Genomic DNA, 16,994 nt, shown 5'->3' on the forward strand with positions numbered 1-16,994 from the left:
TGGCGTGTGCACTCACCAGAGAGACAGAGAGATAGAAAGCGAGAAATCACCCCACCAGGGGGGATGGCCATGCTGCAATCTCTTCTCCATTCTCCTCTGGGGATCTTGAGTGCACACACACACATGCGCCCGGCATGAGTTTAAGCCACCAGGTCCGGGACTCGAACTGCAGTTGGCTTCATTGGAGTTCAGCGACATAGCCATTATGCTAACTGCTGGTCCTCTTTCTCCTTTTTTTTTTTTTTTTTAAAAAAAATGTGGCTATTGGGACCAGCAGAAGCTGTAATGGTTACATTGCTGGACTCCCACATAGTTGACCACGGTTCAAGTCCTGGACCTGGTGGCTTGAAACTTACGCCACATGCATGTGCGTGTGTGCTCAAAATCCCTGGAGGAGAATGGAGGAGAGGGGATTGCAATGTGGCCATCCTCCCTAGGGGATTATTTCTCACTTTCTTTCTGTCTCTCTCTGTCTCTCTGATGAGTGCATGTGCCCTATAGCAAAAATCTCTTTTAAAAAAAAATATGGTTAGTAGAAATTTTTCAATGGTATTTGTGGCTTATATTTTTGTTCGTTTTATTTATTTATTTACTTATTCTATGAGAGAAACAGACCGAGAGAAAGGCACTCCAACCTGGGTCTTCAGGCCGCGATCCACCTCCAGTCTTAGCTGGCAGGGACTGCAGGCCTAGCATGTCCAGGGAGGGTGCAGGACCTTCCCCAGGTGGGTCTAGGTGCATTCCGCTGTGCCAACACCTGGCCCTTGTGTGACATCTCTGTTGCAGATCTCTTACTTGAGTCTGCAGCCTCACATGCGATACTCTTTCACAGTCAGGTGGAAGGTTGTTGCTGGCAGGTGGGGAGTGCAGCAGGTCCCTCCCCTGGTGGCATAGTAGTGAGGCCGTAGCAATCAGTATGTAACCACATACTACCCAGGACAGAGCAGTGAAGCTGAAAGAAAGGGGCTGCTTCTGTATGACTTCAGGCAAGTCACTTCCCCTCTCTGAGCCTTCCTTTCCTCCTCATCACATCAAAGCCATCCAAAATGAGTTGTTCTCACTGGTTGCCTGCTTCCCCCTTCCAGGGTGTGATACCCATGGGGGCAGAGACCTTGTTTCTCTCTCGTTCACCTTTTGAGCCTTGCTCATTGCAGGTGCTCCAAGAGATCTGGCCAGTGGATGAATGGGGAGCTTGAGTGAGCCCTCCTTGTAAGTGCCCCCTAGCGCGGCACCAGGAAAGATTGCTGGGGAGTGGGCACGGGGCACCCATTGCTTAGAACCTCTCGGGCACAACAGGAAACACGGGCTCCAGGGTCAGCGCCCCTGGGGTCACAGCTGCTCTCTCCCTTCCCTTGTCCTGGGGGCCACAGGCCGGTTTGAAGCCTCGGTGATCGAGGAGCGGCGGAAGGGGGCAGAGGACTTGCTGCGCTTCACCGTGCACATCCCCGCACTCAACAACAGCCCCCAGCTCAAGGAGTTCTTCCGGGTACTGTGCCTCTGCCCATCTCCCAGCTCCAGAAGCTTCCCTGCCCACCAATCTGCACCCCGTGACTACCTTGACCCTCTGCTGTTTGTCCCTGCAGGGTGGGGAAGTGACACGGCCCTCCGAGGCGTCCAGGGACCTACACATCCTGCCACCTCCTCTGATCCCCACACCGCCTCCCGATGAGCCCCGGCTGCCCCAGCCGCTCCCCGCGGAGAGGAAAGGCCTTGAGGAGTTGGAGGTGCCAGGTACCTGGGGGGGCGAGGAGGGAGCCACTCTGGAGTGTCCAGAGTGGGGGCGGGTGCGAGTGGGGAGCCACTCTGGAGTGTCCAGAGTGGGGGCTGGTGTAGGGCCGACACCCTCTCCTCAGCGATGGCGACAAACCCACGGTGTTTCTCAGCTCCACCAGCGAGCTACTAAGAAGCTTGGAACGGCGCCCTTCTCTCTGGGCTTATCTCTAGGATGGCACAAACCTTCGTATTGGGTTGTCTGTGCCGTGGTTGCTGCAGGATTTAGTGGGAGAATAAGTCCATTCTAAAAGCTGGGGAATGGTAGACGTGGCATTAACGTCCCCAATGATCTCTTCCTCAGTGGATCCCCCACCTTCCAGCCCTGCCCAGGAGGCCCTGGACCTCCTCTTCACCTGTGGGAGCATCGAGGAGGCATCCAGCTCCCCTGCCCGGGGCCCCCTCACTGAGGCCGAGCTTGCGCTCTTCGACCCCTTCTCCAAAGAAGGTAACATGCTGGGACAGCAGAGCAGGGGCTGGGGCAGGAGGGGCAGGGGGAGGCAGGGCTGCCAGCTGCCCTGTGTGACGCTTGCATAAATCCTCAGCAAGAACCTTCCGCTGGTGTGCAGGCTCATGGCGTGGTGAGCTGGATGCCCCTGTACCATGGGTAACTGTGCAGGACGGAGATAAACCATTTCCCACGATGGGGCTCATCCCTGGGAAAGCTTTGAAAAGAGCAGGGTCGCTGCTCAGAGAGGTTTCAGTGTCTTCCATTGGAAGCCTGAGTTCAGATTTCCTGACTGGCTCAGGGCCCAGCTGCACATCCTGAAGGCTAGGGAGGCCTGGAGGTGGGGGCAAGGCCTGACCTCCAAGAGCAGCAGCCAAGGGAAGGCTGTCTGAGGCCTGGAGCAGCTGCTGGCCTGCAGGGCACCGAAAGGTCAGGGCCTGCCACCTCCTCGTTCTGAGATCCAGGACCTGCCAGTCCCAAGCTCTGAGACACTAGAGCATTTCCTTCTAAAATTCTCCACGCTTGGGACCAGCAGTTAGCGTAATGGCTATGTTGCTGGACTCCCATGCAGTTGACTGCGGTTCGAGTCCTGGATCTGGTGGCTTAAACTCACGCCGGGCGTGTGTGCGTGTGTGCCCAAGATCCCGAGAGGAGAATGGAGGAGAAGGGATTGTGGCGTGGCCATCCCCCCTGGGGGGTGATTTCTCGCTTTCTGTCTCTGTCTCTCTTTGTCTTTCTGATTGCCCTTTCTCTCTTTCTCCCCAGCAAGCCCACACCCCCTAAAAAAAAAAAAAAAAAAAAAAAAAAAAAAACCTCTCCAAAAAAAAAAAAATTCTTCACACTTATGCTGTCACTGTAGTCAGGGTGTCGTGTGGCTCATGTCACTTTAGGACACTCATGAAGTAGTTGTGTTTGAGTCCTTGGGTGTTTTTCAGCCTCTTGGCTTCTTTTCTTTGGCCCTGGTGGCCTCCTGGGCAGACCCCTGGCCCTTTGCTTGGTTTCAGGCATTTGCGCTTTCACCCTCGGTGTGACACAGCCTGGGCTAGTCTAGCTCAGGGCGTCCCCCCATCACACTGGGCCCCATGCTCTGCCTGCTCATGCCTTGCTGACCAGGGTGTAAGGAGCCTCCTTTTTCCGTTCTTATCCCACCCTCTCCCCTCCCTGAGGGCAGGATCAGGGAGGGGAAGGAGGAGCCGGAGGGGAAAGGCAGAGGTGCATCACCAATCTGTTGTACCCCTCTGAGAGGCAGGCATCTAGTACTCTGCCTCCACCCAGTTGAGCCCCTGGGGGTGCCCAGCAGGCAGCTGCTTGGGCAGGAGCTTCGTAAGACCCCTCCCGCCATGGGCAGCTCCCATGGGACACGCACTCAGCCCAGGGGAAGCTTCCAAATCCTCGTCCCTCCAAATGGGGGAGTACAGTCTATGCGGACATGCCGTGTTTCCCTGCTGTTGGGGCCGGTCTTCAGCAAGGAGCCAGCGGGAGCGTCTCTCCTCATCACTACACTAACTCCTGAACTGCAGTATTAGGGCGTCCCAAGAACTCTTCTGCTTTCTGCTCCTCCAGCAACACAGGGAGGGCTGCAGACCTGGCTGGAAAGTGAGGTTTCTTCTCCCCATCCCGTAGGAGGCCCCTGGTCTCCTCATGGAGTCTCAGAACTTCTCACTCAGATGTGGTTAGAAAGTCTCACCCCCTCCCTCTCCAGGACAGTCCAGCGCCAGGGCAGCCCCTGCTCCTGTACTTCCCCTTCAAAGGCCTTTTCACGAGAGCATCACAAATCTGCAGCTGCTTCACGTGGAGGCTACAGGGGGTACAGTGAGCCTTCACTCTGCAATGTGAGGTTACCTGTCACCCACTGTCTTCACATCTGAGGGCTTCACCTGAAACTGCCCTGAGAGTCTCTGGGTGTCCACCCCTGGCTTGGTGTGCTTGGTCTAGCATTCTAAAGTTCAACTTTGTTTTATTTATTTATTTAAGAGGTTTTTGCCTTAGTCCTTGTGTGTGCTCACCAGAGAGAGAGAGACAGAGACAGAAACAATGAGAGAGAAAGTAAGAAATCATCCCCCCAGGGGGGATGACCACGCCACAATCCTATCTCCATTTTCCTCCCAGGATCTTGGGCAAGAACACACATGGGCCTGACATGATTTTCAAGCTACCGGGTCCAGGACTTAAACCACAGTCAGCCATATGAGAATCCAGCAATGTAACCACTATGCCTTAAAGTTCAACTTTGTGGAAGGCATTCTTAGATTTCCAGATTAACAGGGAAATTGGACTAGTGACCAAGAGCTTGCAAACTAAAATGAATGAGTCTACCCAATAGATCATGACTGGTTTGCTATACATAAGCGACTTCTGGATTTCCCAGGCACTGCTTCACAAGGGACAGGTTACACCCCCATGGGCAAGGGAGGGCCAAGGGTAGGCAAGGACTGGCCAGTCTGGCCTGAATCCTCCCTCTCTGATTGCAGAAGGCTCAGGCCCCAGCCCTACTCACGTAGGTGAGCTGGCAGTGATGGATTTAGCGTCCAAAAGCCTGGACCAGGAGCCCTGGGAACCAGGAGGACAAGAGGAAGAAGAAGATGAAGAAGGAGGGCCTGCCCCTGCCTACTTGAGCCAAGCCACAGAGCTCATCATGCAGGCCTGGCGGGATGAGCAGGCGGGTGCCTACCCTGCTGCACTCCAAGGCTACCGAGATGGGGTGCACATCCTGCTTCAAGGAGTGCCCAGTGAGTATGGACTGGAGGGTGGAGGGGCAGGCCTGGGTCTCAGATGGTGTAGTGAGCAGGGGAAGGTGGAAAACAAGCAACTCAGGGATCGGGAGTCCTTGTTTCCCATGGACCAGTCATGCAACCTGGGGCAGGAGTTTTTTGTTGTTCTTTTTTTTTTTAATCTCTCGTGGCTTCAGTTTTATTTGTAAAATGGAGAGGATAGACTCTGGATCTTGGAGAAAGGGGAAAAGCACGTGATGATGCTCCGTGAACTGAAAGAGGTTAGTCTACGGGTTTTGAGGCTGAGGCAGTCTCTCTCCACAGGTGACCCATCCCCAGCCCGCAGAGAAGGTGTAAAGAAGAAGGCAGCTGACTACCTGAAGAGGGCAGAGGAGCTCCTGCATCTGCACCTGTCCCAGGTCCCACCCTGAGAGACAGTGGACCCTTCCCCAGGACTCCACTTCCAGCACTGCCAACCACCCCCTCCTATCCCCAGAGCCTGGTCCTACCTCCTAGTCTTGTAACCCCAGGGGCCATTTATGTATGTAACTGGACCAAGGATGAGAAAAATAATGAGTTCTCAGCTTCCCAACTACACCTGCCACCTTGGGATCATGGACCCACAATGCTGATCCTGACTGTTTCTATCTTGATTTGCAAGCAGCAGTTCTGGTCACTAAACTGTCACTTTACCCTTCCAGAACTGGGGCCTGCAAACTGTGCCCTGCAGCCAAATCTGGCCCACTGCCTTTTTTAAAAGGCCCTTAAACTAGGACGGTTTTTACATTTTTTTTCCGTGGTTGGGGAAAACGATACTCTGACAGGCAAAACTTATAACACACCTAAGTTTCTGCAGTAAAATTTTGCTGGAACACAACTAGGCTCATTGGTTTGGTGTTGTCTAGACTGGATTCATGCTACTGCCACAGAGTTGACTAGTTGCAGTTAGGTTACTAAATTGAGTAGTTGCTACCTGCAAATCCCCAAACATTTAATACCTGGCCCTTCGTAAGATAAGTTTGCTGACTCCTGGTCTAAAAAATAGGAATAGCCTTCAGGGAAACAGTGCAGACTGATGGTCCAATAGGGCAGGTTATTGGCTGAAAAAACATTTTAGAAAAAGCGAGGACACCTGTTCTGAGCCGCCCAAAGCCGGCGGGCAGAAGCCAGGTAGGGCTGGGGGCGTGGCCGCCCCTGCCCCGCTCCACCCCTTCTACAAAGCAATTGGTTGTGGAAGGGACTACAAACCAGTGCATCATGGGAGTGGCCCGGCCAACAATGTAAGAACACCGAGAACGCGAGAGGCTGAGGGAGGCTCGTTAGAGGGGGCGTTAGCGAGTCCTGGGCGCGCAGAACAGTGGAGCCGTCGGACTACAACGCAGTGCATCTCGGGAGGCCAGTTCGACGGAACTCGGTGAGAGGCTGGTGGGGCGGGGCCAGGCGGCGGGGCTGGACGCGCGGCTGCGATGTCGGAAGTCCGGCAGGTGAGGCAGGCCCGGCTGGGTTCCGCCCCACTCCGCTCCTCCCCTACCCCTGGTCTCGGCTTGCTTTCCGGAAGAATGGGGAGAGAAGCCGCCTCGGTCTTTGGGATGCTGAGGGTCTGTCCTCTCCCTGCAGCCCGCCCATGCCCGGCTGTGAGCTGCCGGTGGGCAAGTGCCCGGAGATGTGCCCGGCTGCCGAGCGCGCCAGGCGCGAAAAGGAGGGTCGCCTGCACCGCTTCGAGGTGGCGCGGGGGTGCCGCGGGACCCGGCCCCGCGCCGACCCTCAGCGTGCGGTGAAGGAGTACAGCCGGCCAGCCGCCGGCAAGCCGCGGCCCCCACCGAGCGAGCTGCGTCCGCCCTCCGTGCTGCTGGCCACTGTGCGCTACCTAGCTAGCGAGGTGGCAGAGAGCGCCGACGCCTCCCGTGCAGAGGTGGCCAGCTTCGTGGCCGACCGCTTGCGCGCGGTGCGGCTGGACCTATCCCTGCAGGGCGCTGGCGACGCTGAGGCAGTATTGGTGCTGGAGACCGCGCTGGCCACGCTGCTGGCCGTCGTGGCAAGGCTCGGACCCGAGGCGGAGGGCGGGCCCGCGGACCCAGTGCTGCTGCAGACCCAGGTGCAGGAAGGCTTTGGCTCGCTGCGGCGCTGGTACGCGCGAGGCGCAGGGCCGCACCCCCGCCAGGCCACCTTCCAGGGCCTCTTTCTGCTGTATAACTTGGGTGAGTCGGAGGTCCCTGGGACCGGGCAGAGCGTGAGTAGCGTGAGTGCAGGAAGCCCGGCATGAGGATAGTGAAGGCAGGGGATGTTAGGAGAAATGGTAAAATCTCGGCGTAGCTCCCTCCCAGGAAGGTCAGTACACAAGAGCCACCAAGTTCAGAAGTGGAACCCCAGACCTTCCTCTTCCCATTTTTGGGTCTCAGTTCTCTCAGTAATAAACGTGGAACGGAGAAGTTGGCCTATATAGTTCTCTTCAAACCTTCTTTAACCTCCATTCCCAGTGTTGCAAAGTAACCAAGAACATATATGCTTTCAAACGTATCAGACGGAAATTTGAAGACTTTAAATACTTTCTATGGGAAGTACATTCTAATAAAATCTTTCCTGTTGAACTATAAGATACTGTTGGGGCCAGGAGATGGCGTAAGAGTTACTTCGCTGGACTCCACATACTCCACCACGGTTTGAGTGCTGGATCCTTGGCTTAAAACTCACACCAGGCGCACGCGCGTGGGTGTGGGTGTGTGTGCACGTGCTTGAGCACCCAAAATGCAGAGAGGAAAATGGAGAAGGAATTGTGGTGTGGTCATCCCCCCTGGAAGTGATTCTCTTTCTGTTTCTCTCTATCTGGCTAGCGCAGGCGTCCGTCCTATTGCTATAGGGCACATGCACTTGCCAGAAAGACAGAGAGAGACAGAAAGAGAGAAATCACACACACACACACACACCCTGGGGATGAACACACCGCAGTCCCTTCCTCCTCCATTCTCCTCGCGGGATCTTGGGCAACACACGCGCCCAGCGTGAGTTTAAGCCACCGGATCTGGGACTCGAACCACAGTGGACTACATGGGAGTCCAGCAACATAGCCATTACGCCAACTGCTGCCCTCCCCCCCCCAGTGTGTATTTTCAAGCTACCAACCTGGGACTTGAAACACACAGTTGACCATGTGGGATCCAGCTGTGGATCTTTTTTTTTTTTTTTTTTTTTTTTTTTGGGTTTTTTTTTTAGGGCAGTGAGAGACAGAAAGACAAAAAGTGAGAAATCACCTCCAGGGGGGATGGCCATGCTGCAATCCCTTCTCCTCCATTCTCCTCTCAGGATCTTGGGCACGCACGCACACGTTCCTGTTGTGAGTTTAAGCCACCAGGTCCGGGATTCGAACCTCGGCCGACTACGTGGGAGTCCAGCGACATAGCCATTATGCTAACTGCTGGTCCCAGATCCAGCTGTCTTAACCACCGCCAGGACGACCTGGCTGGCTCAGTGATTTTTTTCAATTTAAAGTTTTTATCATAGAGTGCCTGCCTTCCCCGAAGAGAGACAATGAGAAGGAAAGTGAGAAATCATCTGGGGGTGGGGGAGTGGGAGGTAAAAAATGAGAGGGTTGGGGGAACAGCCACGCACAGTCCCATCTCCTTCATTCTTCTGGGATTCTGCGCACCTGGAGTGGTTTTCAAACCGACAAGTCTAGGACTGGGTCTGACTTGAGCCATGTGTAAGTCTGGCGCCTTGCCTTAACGGACTTAACTACCAAGCCACCTGCCGGGCCTAGGGATCTCACTTTTTAGAGGAGAAGGAGGAAAGGTGGAGACCTAGAGGGGCGTGCCTGAGAAGAGGTAGGCAGGACCGATCTCCCTATCTCCTCCGAAGTGGAGTTAGGCTGAGGCCAGAGAAGGGGAGGGGGTGGGAGGGGAGATGGGCAGGGCCTGAGGCTTGGGGTGGGAGGTGGGCTTGGCCCAGGAAGGATCCTGCATCCTCATTCTGGTTTTCCCACCTCGCAGGCTCAGCTGAAGCCCTGCATGAGGTTCTGCAGCTGCCCGCCGCCCTGCGTGCCTGCCCGCCCCTGCACACCGCCCTGGCGGTTGACGCAGCTTTCCGGGAGGGCAATACAGCACGCCTGTTCCGCCTGCTCCGGACACTGCCGTATCTACAGAGCTGTGCGGTGCAGTGCCATGTGGGCCTCGCCCGCCGCAGAGCCCTGGCCCGCCTGGCTCGTGCCCTGAGCACTCCCAAAGGGCAGACCTTGCCTCTGGGCTTCATGGTCCACCTGCTGGCCCTGGATGGACCCAGTGAGGCACGGGATCTGTGTCAGGCCCATGGACTGCCCTTGGTCGGAGAGGAGACGGTTGTTTTCCTGAGAGGTCACTATGCTGAAGAAGGGCTGCCACCTGTTGGTACCTGCAACGTGTTAGTGGGGAATAAACTTCGAGGGCACACCCTGGAAGAGGTGGTCATGGCAGAGGAGGAAGTCGAAGGCGTGGACAAGCCCAAGCCCCCAACATGAGGAAACTACAGTCTCCCAGAGCCCAGGACTGGGTGAGAGCCCTGAGGGTACTTTGTTCATGATTCCAGACAATAAAAGGAACTCGCCTTGTGGGATACTAGACCCAATTTATTTGAGAGAGCATAAGGGGGTAGGTCGCTGAGATACACTAAGAATGAGGAAGAGGAATGCACACCAGGCGAGGCCCTAGCTACTGGGGGACTGTTTCCCCAGTTTCATCTGGGGCTTGCCACTCCGCAGGTGTCAGCAACTGCTGAGTCCCTGAGCAGTTGCCTTAAGTTTGAGAGGGTCCCCCGGGTGTGCCTCTCCTTCCCATTCCACAGAAGACCAGGATACAGGAAGTGGGTGGGAGAGGGGTAGGATAAAGGGAGAGCTGAAGCAGGCTGAGGTCAGAGGTCAGCCACAGGCCTCAGGGTGGCTGCCGCACCCTCCACAGCCACTACCACGATGCTCAGCTGTCTCTGCACCTCAGCCCAAGCTTCAGATCCAGGGTCTGTATTGCTGGCCTTGGAGCAGGCGTTGGCCAGGCCGGGGAATGTGGCCACAGAGCCAGTGCGGGGTGCCCAGAGCACATGGCTGACAAGAGAAAGGCAGGACCAGGGTTAGTTGAGGGCTGGGAAAGAAGTCTCAGCCTGGAGCTTGCTCAGCTCCTGCACGTAGCTGGGTACCCACACACCTGTCTCTGAAATCTGGAGCTCTCACGGCAGTGGTGGGAGGAGATGCAGGTTCTAGTCCCAGGTCCTAGGGCAACCCTTTGCCCATCTGCCCCCTCTGATTCTCACATTCCCCACGTTTCCCCCTCTGATTCTCACATTCCCCACGTTTCAAGGGGCTGAGTTTTGCTCTAAATGGCAGTGAAACTGACCTCTTCCTCCCTCTGGCTGGTGGCCATTGCCCTGCCCCATCGTTAGTCACATCCTAGGAGCTTTGGGACAGACTCACCTATAGTAGCGTTCCTCTGGGAAGGCGCGTGGGTTCAGGAAGGTCCGCTCCAAGAGCATCAGCTGGTCATTGAGCATCCGGACCTGCAAGGGGCTGGAAGAGACAGGACCTGCTGGTCACCCTAGAGCCAGCAGCCCAGCTGCCAGCCTGGCACTTTGGCCTGCACACCCCCTCCCAGACACCTGCCACTGCTCTGCTTACTCAGGGCTGCCCGCCTGCAGTGCTGATTTGCGTTGGTCCAAGGATGCAGCTGCTGCCTCAAACTTCTCCACTGCGGTCACCAGAGGCCCTGTGGGGACAACCAGTGACTTAGCCCTGGGGGTGCAGGGCTCCCCATGCCTCGGTGTCAGGGCATGTCCATACCCAAGCTGATGCTGTGCTGCTTCAACAGGTCTCCAAGATCCCGCTGGGCAGCCTGCAGGAAGCTGCGGAGAGTCTCGCTGTAGTCACTGACATTGAGAGGCAGGAAGAAGCTGTCACTGAGCCGCAGAAGCACGTTCCCCGCTGTCCGGGCCACAGCCTGGTGACTGCTGAAGCCTGCAGGGAGGACAGTCAGACCAGGGCTCACTTTTTTTTTCGAAAGAATTATTTTATTTAACTTTATTTATTACTATTATTTTCCAGTTTGATCAGAGAGAGAGAGAAGGAAAATGAGAAAGCCAGCCACCGAGTCTAGGACTCAAACCACAGTCGACCATGTGGGAGTTCAGTGCCTTTAACCACCATGCCACCTGCTGGCCTCCAGGTCTCACTCTCGAACCCATCTCTCCTGCCTTGGTATGCTCCTTGCTTCCCTCCTCACCAGGGTCCACAAATTTGTCCACGTAATCAAAGGTGTCGAAGGCTGTGTGGTAGGTGGGGTAGATCCGAGCTGAGGTCTTGCTCTGCGGGAATAAGGCGACAGGCTTGGGGTGGGAAATGAGGGAGGCACACTCGCAGTGGGCTGCAGTGTGGGCACCATCTCAAACCCTCACCACATCCACAAGGCACAAGCTGAGTCTCAGGTTAACTGGCTAATACAGGTCGGAGCTGGAGCTTCTTACATGAACCACAAAGGCCTGGGCTTTGGGACTCAGATACAGGATGTTAAACTCCAGCTCCCCCCAGAAGCAGTATGGCCACAACATGGAGAAACAGGCTTTTGGAGCATCAAAGAGAGAGGCAGGCTGGACACCCTGCATCCCTCATCTCATTCCACCCCACACCAATGCTATGACCCCTGTGTTATAACATTATTTCATCAATGCTCAGGTAAACACTAAACAGTTTTAGATATCTCGAATCAAGATGCTTTTTTTTAAAACCTTTTTTTTAAGAATTATTTTTTTTAACTTTATTTTAATTTGACCAGAGAGAGAGTGTGTGAGATAGAGGAGAGAGAGAAAGTGAGAAAGCAAGCTGCAAGGTCTGGGACTCAAACCACGGTCAGCCATGTCCAGCGCCCTTAACCACCATGCCACTTGCCGGCCCCAAAATGCTTCTTATAGTCAATGTCATCCTACAATTGATTGGCAATTGATTCCCCCACTCTCCTGAATAATACATAATATAATGGCGCATCTTATGATCAATAATATCTGACATTGGATAAAATAACATAGATGACCATAAACAGATGCTCAGAGAGGTTAAGAAACATGGCTAAGGTTGCACAGCTACCAAATGAAAGAGCCGGATTCAGTATGCACTTGAGCAGTCAAAGGAGAGCAGGGAGAAAGGTGGTAGGTAGGTCATGAAGCGAGGTACCCAGGCGGGAGTCAGAGGGGTGCCTACTCACCCTGTCATAGGTGTAGGCGATGTCCATGGAGGAGATGCCCAGGAAGTGGATGAAGGGTGCATAATCACTGCCGGCACCCAGAGAGCCCAGGCTGCAGGAAGGAAGGGGGCAAGGCTGGAGGGCACTGAGCTGGCCCATTGAACCTCACCCCCAAATATGGTCCCTGGGCTCACCTGGGGATCAGGCCATACACTGAGCTGCTGCGGTTGAAGTGCTTGATCCAGTTGTCGTAGATGCTGAGGTCACTGGGGCCTGGTGAGCGGACCTGGCCCAGAAGGGAATCTAGTCTCCAGTCGGGCCTCTTCCTAGCCCCAGTGAGTAGTGCCCTCTGCCTGGTCTCCGCTGGGACCTCGGCCTCCAGCCCACCCATGGTCCAGACTGTTGTGCGAGACTCATTGCAGCCTTGGTCCCACCTCCAGCCCCTCAAAAAGTACTGTTCCCTAACCCCACCCCACCCCATATAGCTCCACCCCTCCTTTCCACCTCTTTGGTTGCAGAAAAGATGACACTCTGGACAGGAGGTGTCCCCTGTGCCCTAAAGGTAGCATTGGCTGTGGGAGGGACAGAGAAAGACTCTATTCAGACCCCACCCCTTCTCTTGCCCACCCGGCTGTCAGCCCAACCTCCCCCCAGACACTACCACCCCAATACCAAACACGGAGATGTCCACATTGATGTAGGCCACGGTGCGCTCCTGCAGCTTACTGAAGAATTCCTGCCGGTGCGAGGGGGTCAAGTTAGCCCCATATCTGACATTGGATAAAATAACATAGATGATCATAAACAGATGCTCAGAGAGGTTAAGAAACATGGCTAAGGTTGCACAGCTACCAAATGAAAGAGCCGGATTCAGTATGCACTTGAGCAGTCAAAGGAGAGCAGGGAGAAAGGTGGTAGGTCATGAAGCGAGGTACCCAGGCGGGAGTCAGAGGGGTGCCTACTCACCCTGTCATAGGTGTAGGCGATGTCCATGGAGGAGATGCCCAGGAAGTGGATGAAGGGTGCATAATCACTGCCGGCACCCAGAGAGCCCAGGCTGCAGGAAGGAAGGGGGCAAGGCTGGAGGGCACTGAGCTGGCCCATTGAACCTCACCCCCAAATATGGTCCCTGGGCTCACCTGGGGATCAGGCCATACACTGAGCTGCTGCGGTTGAAGTGCTTGATCCAGTTGTCGTAGATGCTGAGGTCACTGGGGCCTGGTGAGCGGACCTGGCCCAGAAGGGAATCTAGTCTCCAGTCGGGCCTCTTCCTAGCCCCAGTGAGTAGTGCCCTCTGCCTGGTCTCCGCTGGGACCTCGGCCTCCAGCCCACCCATGGTCCAGACTGTTGTGCGAGACTCATTGCAGCCTTGGTCCCACCTCCAGCCCCTCAAAAAGTACTGTTCCCTAACCCCACCCCACCCCATATAGCTCCACCCCTCCTTTCCACCTCTTTGGTTGCAGAAAAGATGACACTCTGGACAGGAGGTGTCCCCTGTGCCCTAAAGGTAGCATTGGCTGTGGGAGGGACAGAGAAAGACTCTATTCAGACCCCACCCCTTCTCTTGCCCACCCGGCTGTCAGCCCAACCTCCCCCCAGACACTACCACCCCAATACCAAACACGGAGATGTCCACATTGATGTAGGCCACGGTGCGCTCCTGCAGCTTACTGAAGAATTCCTGCCGGTGCGAGGGGGTCAAGTTAGCCCCTTGCTGACTGCATGGTAAACCCCTTCAGGTCCCCTCCCTGTAGTCCTCACTCACCTCCGTGAATTCTGTGGAGCCAATAAGCCCAAACTCCTCTGCCCCCCAGCTTGCAAACACAATTGATCTCCGGGGACGCCAGGTGCCTGGAAAGGGGAGAAAAAGGGCTGAGGGCCAGGTCTCAGGATCCTGCTTTAAGTGGCTTTAAGGGAAAGGCTGGAGAAGAGGGAAGAACTGGAAAAGGTGGGGCAGCCCATGACAGGAGGTCCTGGCACCTGTCAGCCAGGCCTTCCAGGAGGCTCTGTCTTCTTTCCAGCCTCCAGCCTCTGCAACAGCCCCCTCAACACCACCTCCCTTGGTCAGATGACCCCTTCTATCAGAATGTGCCACCTCCCTTCTCTGTAGAAAGCTCTGGGAAGACCTCCTGACCCTCCGTCCTCAACTCCGGCCTCTGTGCCTCCCATGCACACTCGCTCTGTCTTCACTGGGAGATAACACAGCAGGGTTTTATCCACCTTGAACTGATCCTTCTAATGATGCCTTGGAGAGACCGTTATTTCCACTTCACAGTTGAAGAAACCCAGCCAGAAAATAGAAAATTCTCTTTCGACTGGTCATTACTGAGGGGCTGGCCCTGCCGCTCAGTGGTTAAGCCCTGTGCATAGGGAGCTGGACCTCACATGGGGATGACTGTTCTAGTGCCAACCCTGGCCGTTTAAAAAACATGCCAGACGAAGCTGCTTTCTCTCTCTGTCTTCCATCAATACATGTGTACTCTGGCGATTTACAAAGGTCTGGGGAGGGTCATTATTGGGACAAGTAGCAAAATTGTTCGTGTGCTCATTCTGGTCATTGTATTGTGGTTTTAGAAGAGAATGTCTTCTAGGAAATATACAGAGATGTGATCAGTAAAACATTTCCACTCTTAATGTTTCGAGGGTCCTTCCCTGTTCCACACTGAGCCCCTTGAGGCCAGGGCCGGTGTCTCATGCAACCCTAACCATCAGGGCCCTCAGGCTTGGCGCTCAGGGTCACTGAAGAACAAGGGAGAGAAAGTGGGACTGGGGGGTGCTCACCCTTCTTCAGCAGGGTCCCCAGCACACGTGAGAGCTCCAGGAGGACGGCCGTGCCACTGCTGGGGTCCACAGCCCCATGCACCCAGCTGTCCCGGTGGTTTCCATACAGCACATAGCGGTCTGGCCCAGGAGTCAGAGACCCGGAGAAGAAGGAGGGGTGGGCAGGTCGGCTGGGCTGGGCTTGGCAGTGCAGGGCCAGCTAAGGCTAGAGCAGCGTGGCGGGGGCTCAGAGCAGGACGGGGTGCTGGGGGCATAGTGAGTGTGAGAGACTCACCAGGCTCCACAGCTCCTCGAATCATCCCCAGGACGTTGGAGGAGTTCCTGAGCTCCAGCTGATTGTGGACACTCACCCTCACCTGGCTGGAGAGGATGAAGAGTATGGCAGAGTGGGCCCTGCCCACCCACTGCCCCCACCCAGTGCCAGAGAAGGAAAGGGACATGACAGGGTTACTTGCCTGGAAGTATTAAGAGGCAACAAGGCTAAAAGCCCAGGCCTTCTGATTCCAATTCTCCTTTTCATTCACTTGCTCACCCACTCCCTCACTCGGTAAGTACTTCCTGGGCACTTAGTGTGTGCCCAGCACCTTCCTGGGCCCGACAATGATGACAGATGTGCGCCTGCCCTTGTTGGGCCCCTTTCTCCTGAGACAGACTAGGTGTTTCCTCCTCCCAGGTTTTTTAGCCTTTGGGGAGAGGTTCTGGGAGGAAGGGACACTTAGTGGCCCGGGAGAAGGCAGGGAAGAGGGTGCAGATGTGGAGCAGTAGAGGCCCTGGCTCAGGAGGAGCCTGGCACATTCAAGAAAAACAGCTGCAGGGGCCGGCAGGTGGTGTGATGGTTGAGGGCACTGGATCCCACATGGCCGACCACGGTTCGGGTCCTGGACCTGGCGGCTTGCTTTCTCATCCCCTCCCCGCCCCAGGCTCTAAAGTTAAATAAAATAATTCTTTAAAAAAGCAAGTTTCTTTAAAAAAAAAAGGAGGGGGGCAGCTGCAGAGAGTGGGCGGGAGGGCAGCAAGCCCACGGGACCTGTGAGCCATGGCACTGCTTCACAGGCTTCTCCAAAGACAGTCTGGGGTCAGATGAGGGGCTGGGGAGAGAAGAAAGGGGAAGGCCAGGCCTTGATGTTGGAGGAGGCAAGGAAGGAATCGTAAGGGAAATTGGGCCCCACCTTACCTGTCTGTTAAGTTACCATTAGGTAGGAAGCCAGGCCCCAACTTGTAGTCACAGCCCAGTGCTCCCTGCCAGGCGGCAGGGGCTGAGGGCCCATCGAGGTTACTGCGGAGGAGGCAGAGGGTCTTCATCACAAATCTGCGTGTGGGGGTTGAAGTCTGCAGGCCACTGTGGCGGATGGGCAGGAGACCCTGGCACACAGGCTTACCAGAGCAGGTATTTTGCGTCTTGGAAGCCAATGGGCTGTGCAGGGATTGGGGGAAATCCAGAGACATTGACAAGATCCAGACGGAAGGAAGAATGGTGGGCTGGAAGGTAGGGAGTCAAGGGGTCCCCAAAATACTCGAAATAGGACCCTCGCTCCACCCCCGAGGGAGGCAGGCGCCAGGAGTTTGGGAAGGTCTCATTGGGTAAGCTTTGCCCATCATTGATGTCGGCAGGGTCCGTGTACACCAGCACCCCGGCTACCCCGTACTTGGCAGCATTCACGGCCTGCAGGAGGCAAGGAGGATGTGTGAGGGGAGAGACGGAGCAGGCACAGCCTCTTCCTCCTCCTCCCTTATGGCTGTGGAAGGCAGGATAGCTAGATCTACCTTCCCACGGGCAAGATGACGTCTGTACACGTCATTGACTGCGGTGCTGCTTGCAATAGCAAAGTCCCATGGGGCAGAGCTGAGCCAGTGCCTCTCAGTGGGGTCTGGCTAAATAAATGGGGACCTCTGCAATGGAACACTGTGCAACTGTATGCAAGAATAAGGACAGGGGTCAGCAGATGGCATGGTTATTGGGGCACTGGACTCCCACATGGTCGACCATGGTTCAAGTCCCAGATCTGGCGGCTTGCTCACTTTCTCTCTCTCTCTCTCTCTGTCTCTCTTTCTGATGTCTATAGCATGTTAATAATAATAATTATTATTATTTAAATAATT

General features: G+C 55.4%; 3 protein-coding genes across 5 annotated transcripts in view; 2 read left to right on the top strand and 1 right to left on the bottom strand.

The window, feature by feature from the left end:
- The window catches only part of SNX15 (sorting nexin 15), a 14,634-nt gene extending 8,834 nt beyond the window's left edge, over positions 1–5,800 (top strand). Inside the window, exons 4-8 of the mRNA XM_006149862.3 lie at positions 1,371–1,486; positions 1,584–1,731; positions 2,075–2,218; positions 4,690–4,947; positions 5,254–5,800. Coding sequence (XP_006149924.1) covers positions 1,371–1,486; positions 1,584–1,731; positions 2,075–2,218; positions 4,690–4,947; positions 5,254–5,360 — 773 coding nt within the window. The 3' untranslated portion in view covers positions 5,361–5,800. The remainder of the gene's footprint in view (positions 1–1,370; positions 1,487–1,583; positions 1,732–2,074; positions 2,219–4,689; positions 4,948–5,253) is intronic.
- Positions 5,801–6,203: 403 nt separating this feature from the next.
- On the top strand, positions 6,204–10,868 carry SAC3D1 (SAC3 domain containing 1). Of its 3 annotated transcripts, none has more exons than XM_006149865.3 (3): positions 6,204–6,413; positions 6,547–7,127; positions 8,913–9,510. In XM_006149865.3, exons 2-3 carry the CDS (start codon positions 6,554–6,556, stop codon positions 9,413–9,415), a joined length of 1,077 nt encoding a protein of 358 aa, XP_006149927.1. In that variant the 5' UTR covers positions 6,204–6,413; positions 6,547–6,553; the 3' UTR covers positions 9,416–9,510. The 3 variants fall into 3 exon arrangements, with proteins under 3 accessions (XP_006149927.1, XP_006149926.1, XP_027628223.1); XM_006149864.3 differs by having other exon boundaries at positions 6,204–6,343; XM_027772422.1 differs by lacking the exon at positions 6,204–6,413 and adding an exon at positions 10,749–10,868 and having other exon boundaries at positions 6,428–7,127; positions 8,913–9,447.
- The window catches only part of NAALADL1 (N-acetylated alpha-linked acidic dipeptidase like 1), a 13,040-nt gene continuing 5,557 nt past the window's right edge, over positions 9,512–16,994 (bottom strand). The window contains exons 5-18 of the mRNA XM_006149863.3: positions 16,274–16,557; positions 16,069–16,170; positions 15,169–15,254; positions 14,895–15,014; positions 13,879–13,964; positions 13,731–13,794; positions 13,563–13,630; positions 13,253–13,344; positions 13,080–13,170; positions 11,160–11,241; positions 10,721–10,894; positions 10,559–10,646; positions 10,358–10,450; positions 9,512–9,991 (exon numbers count right to left, since the gene is read on the bottom strand). Coding sequence (XP_006149925.1) covers positions 9,805–9,991; positions 10,358–10,450; positions 10,559–10,646; positions 10,721–10,894; positions 11,160–11,241; positions 13,080–13,170; positions 13,253–13,344; positions 13,563–13,630; positions 13,731–13,794; positions 13,879–13,964; positions 14,895–15,014; positions 15,169–15,254; positions 16,069–16,170; positions 16,274–16,557 — 1,617 coding nt within the window. The 3' untranslated portion in view covers positions 9,512–9,804. The remainder of the gene's footprint in view (positions 9,992–10,357; positions 10,451–10,558; positions 10,647–10,720; positions 10,895–11,159; positions 11,242–13,079; positions 13,171–13,252; positions 13,345–13,562; positions 13,631–13,730; positions 13,795–13,878; positions 13,965–14,894; positions 15,015–15,168; positions 15,255–16,068; positions 16,171–16,273; positions 16,558–16,994) is intronic.

The sequence above is a fragment of the Tupaia chinensis genome, unplaced genomic scaffold (genome assembly GCF_000334495.1).
Source record: "Tupaia chinensis unplaced genomic scaffold, TupChi_1.0 Scaffold000273_1, whole genome shotgun sequence".
In the NCBI taxonomy this organism is placed as follows: Eukaryota; Metazoa; Chordata; class Mammalia; order Scandentia; family Tupaiidae; genus Tupaia; species Tupaia belangeri.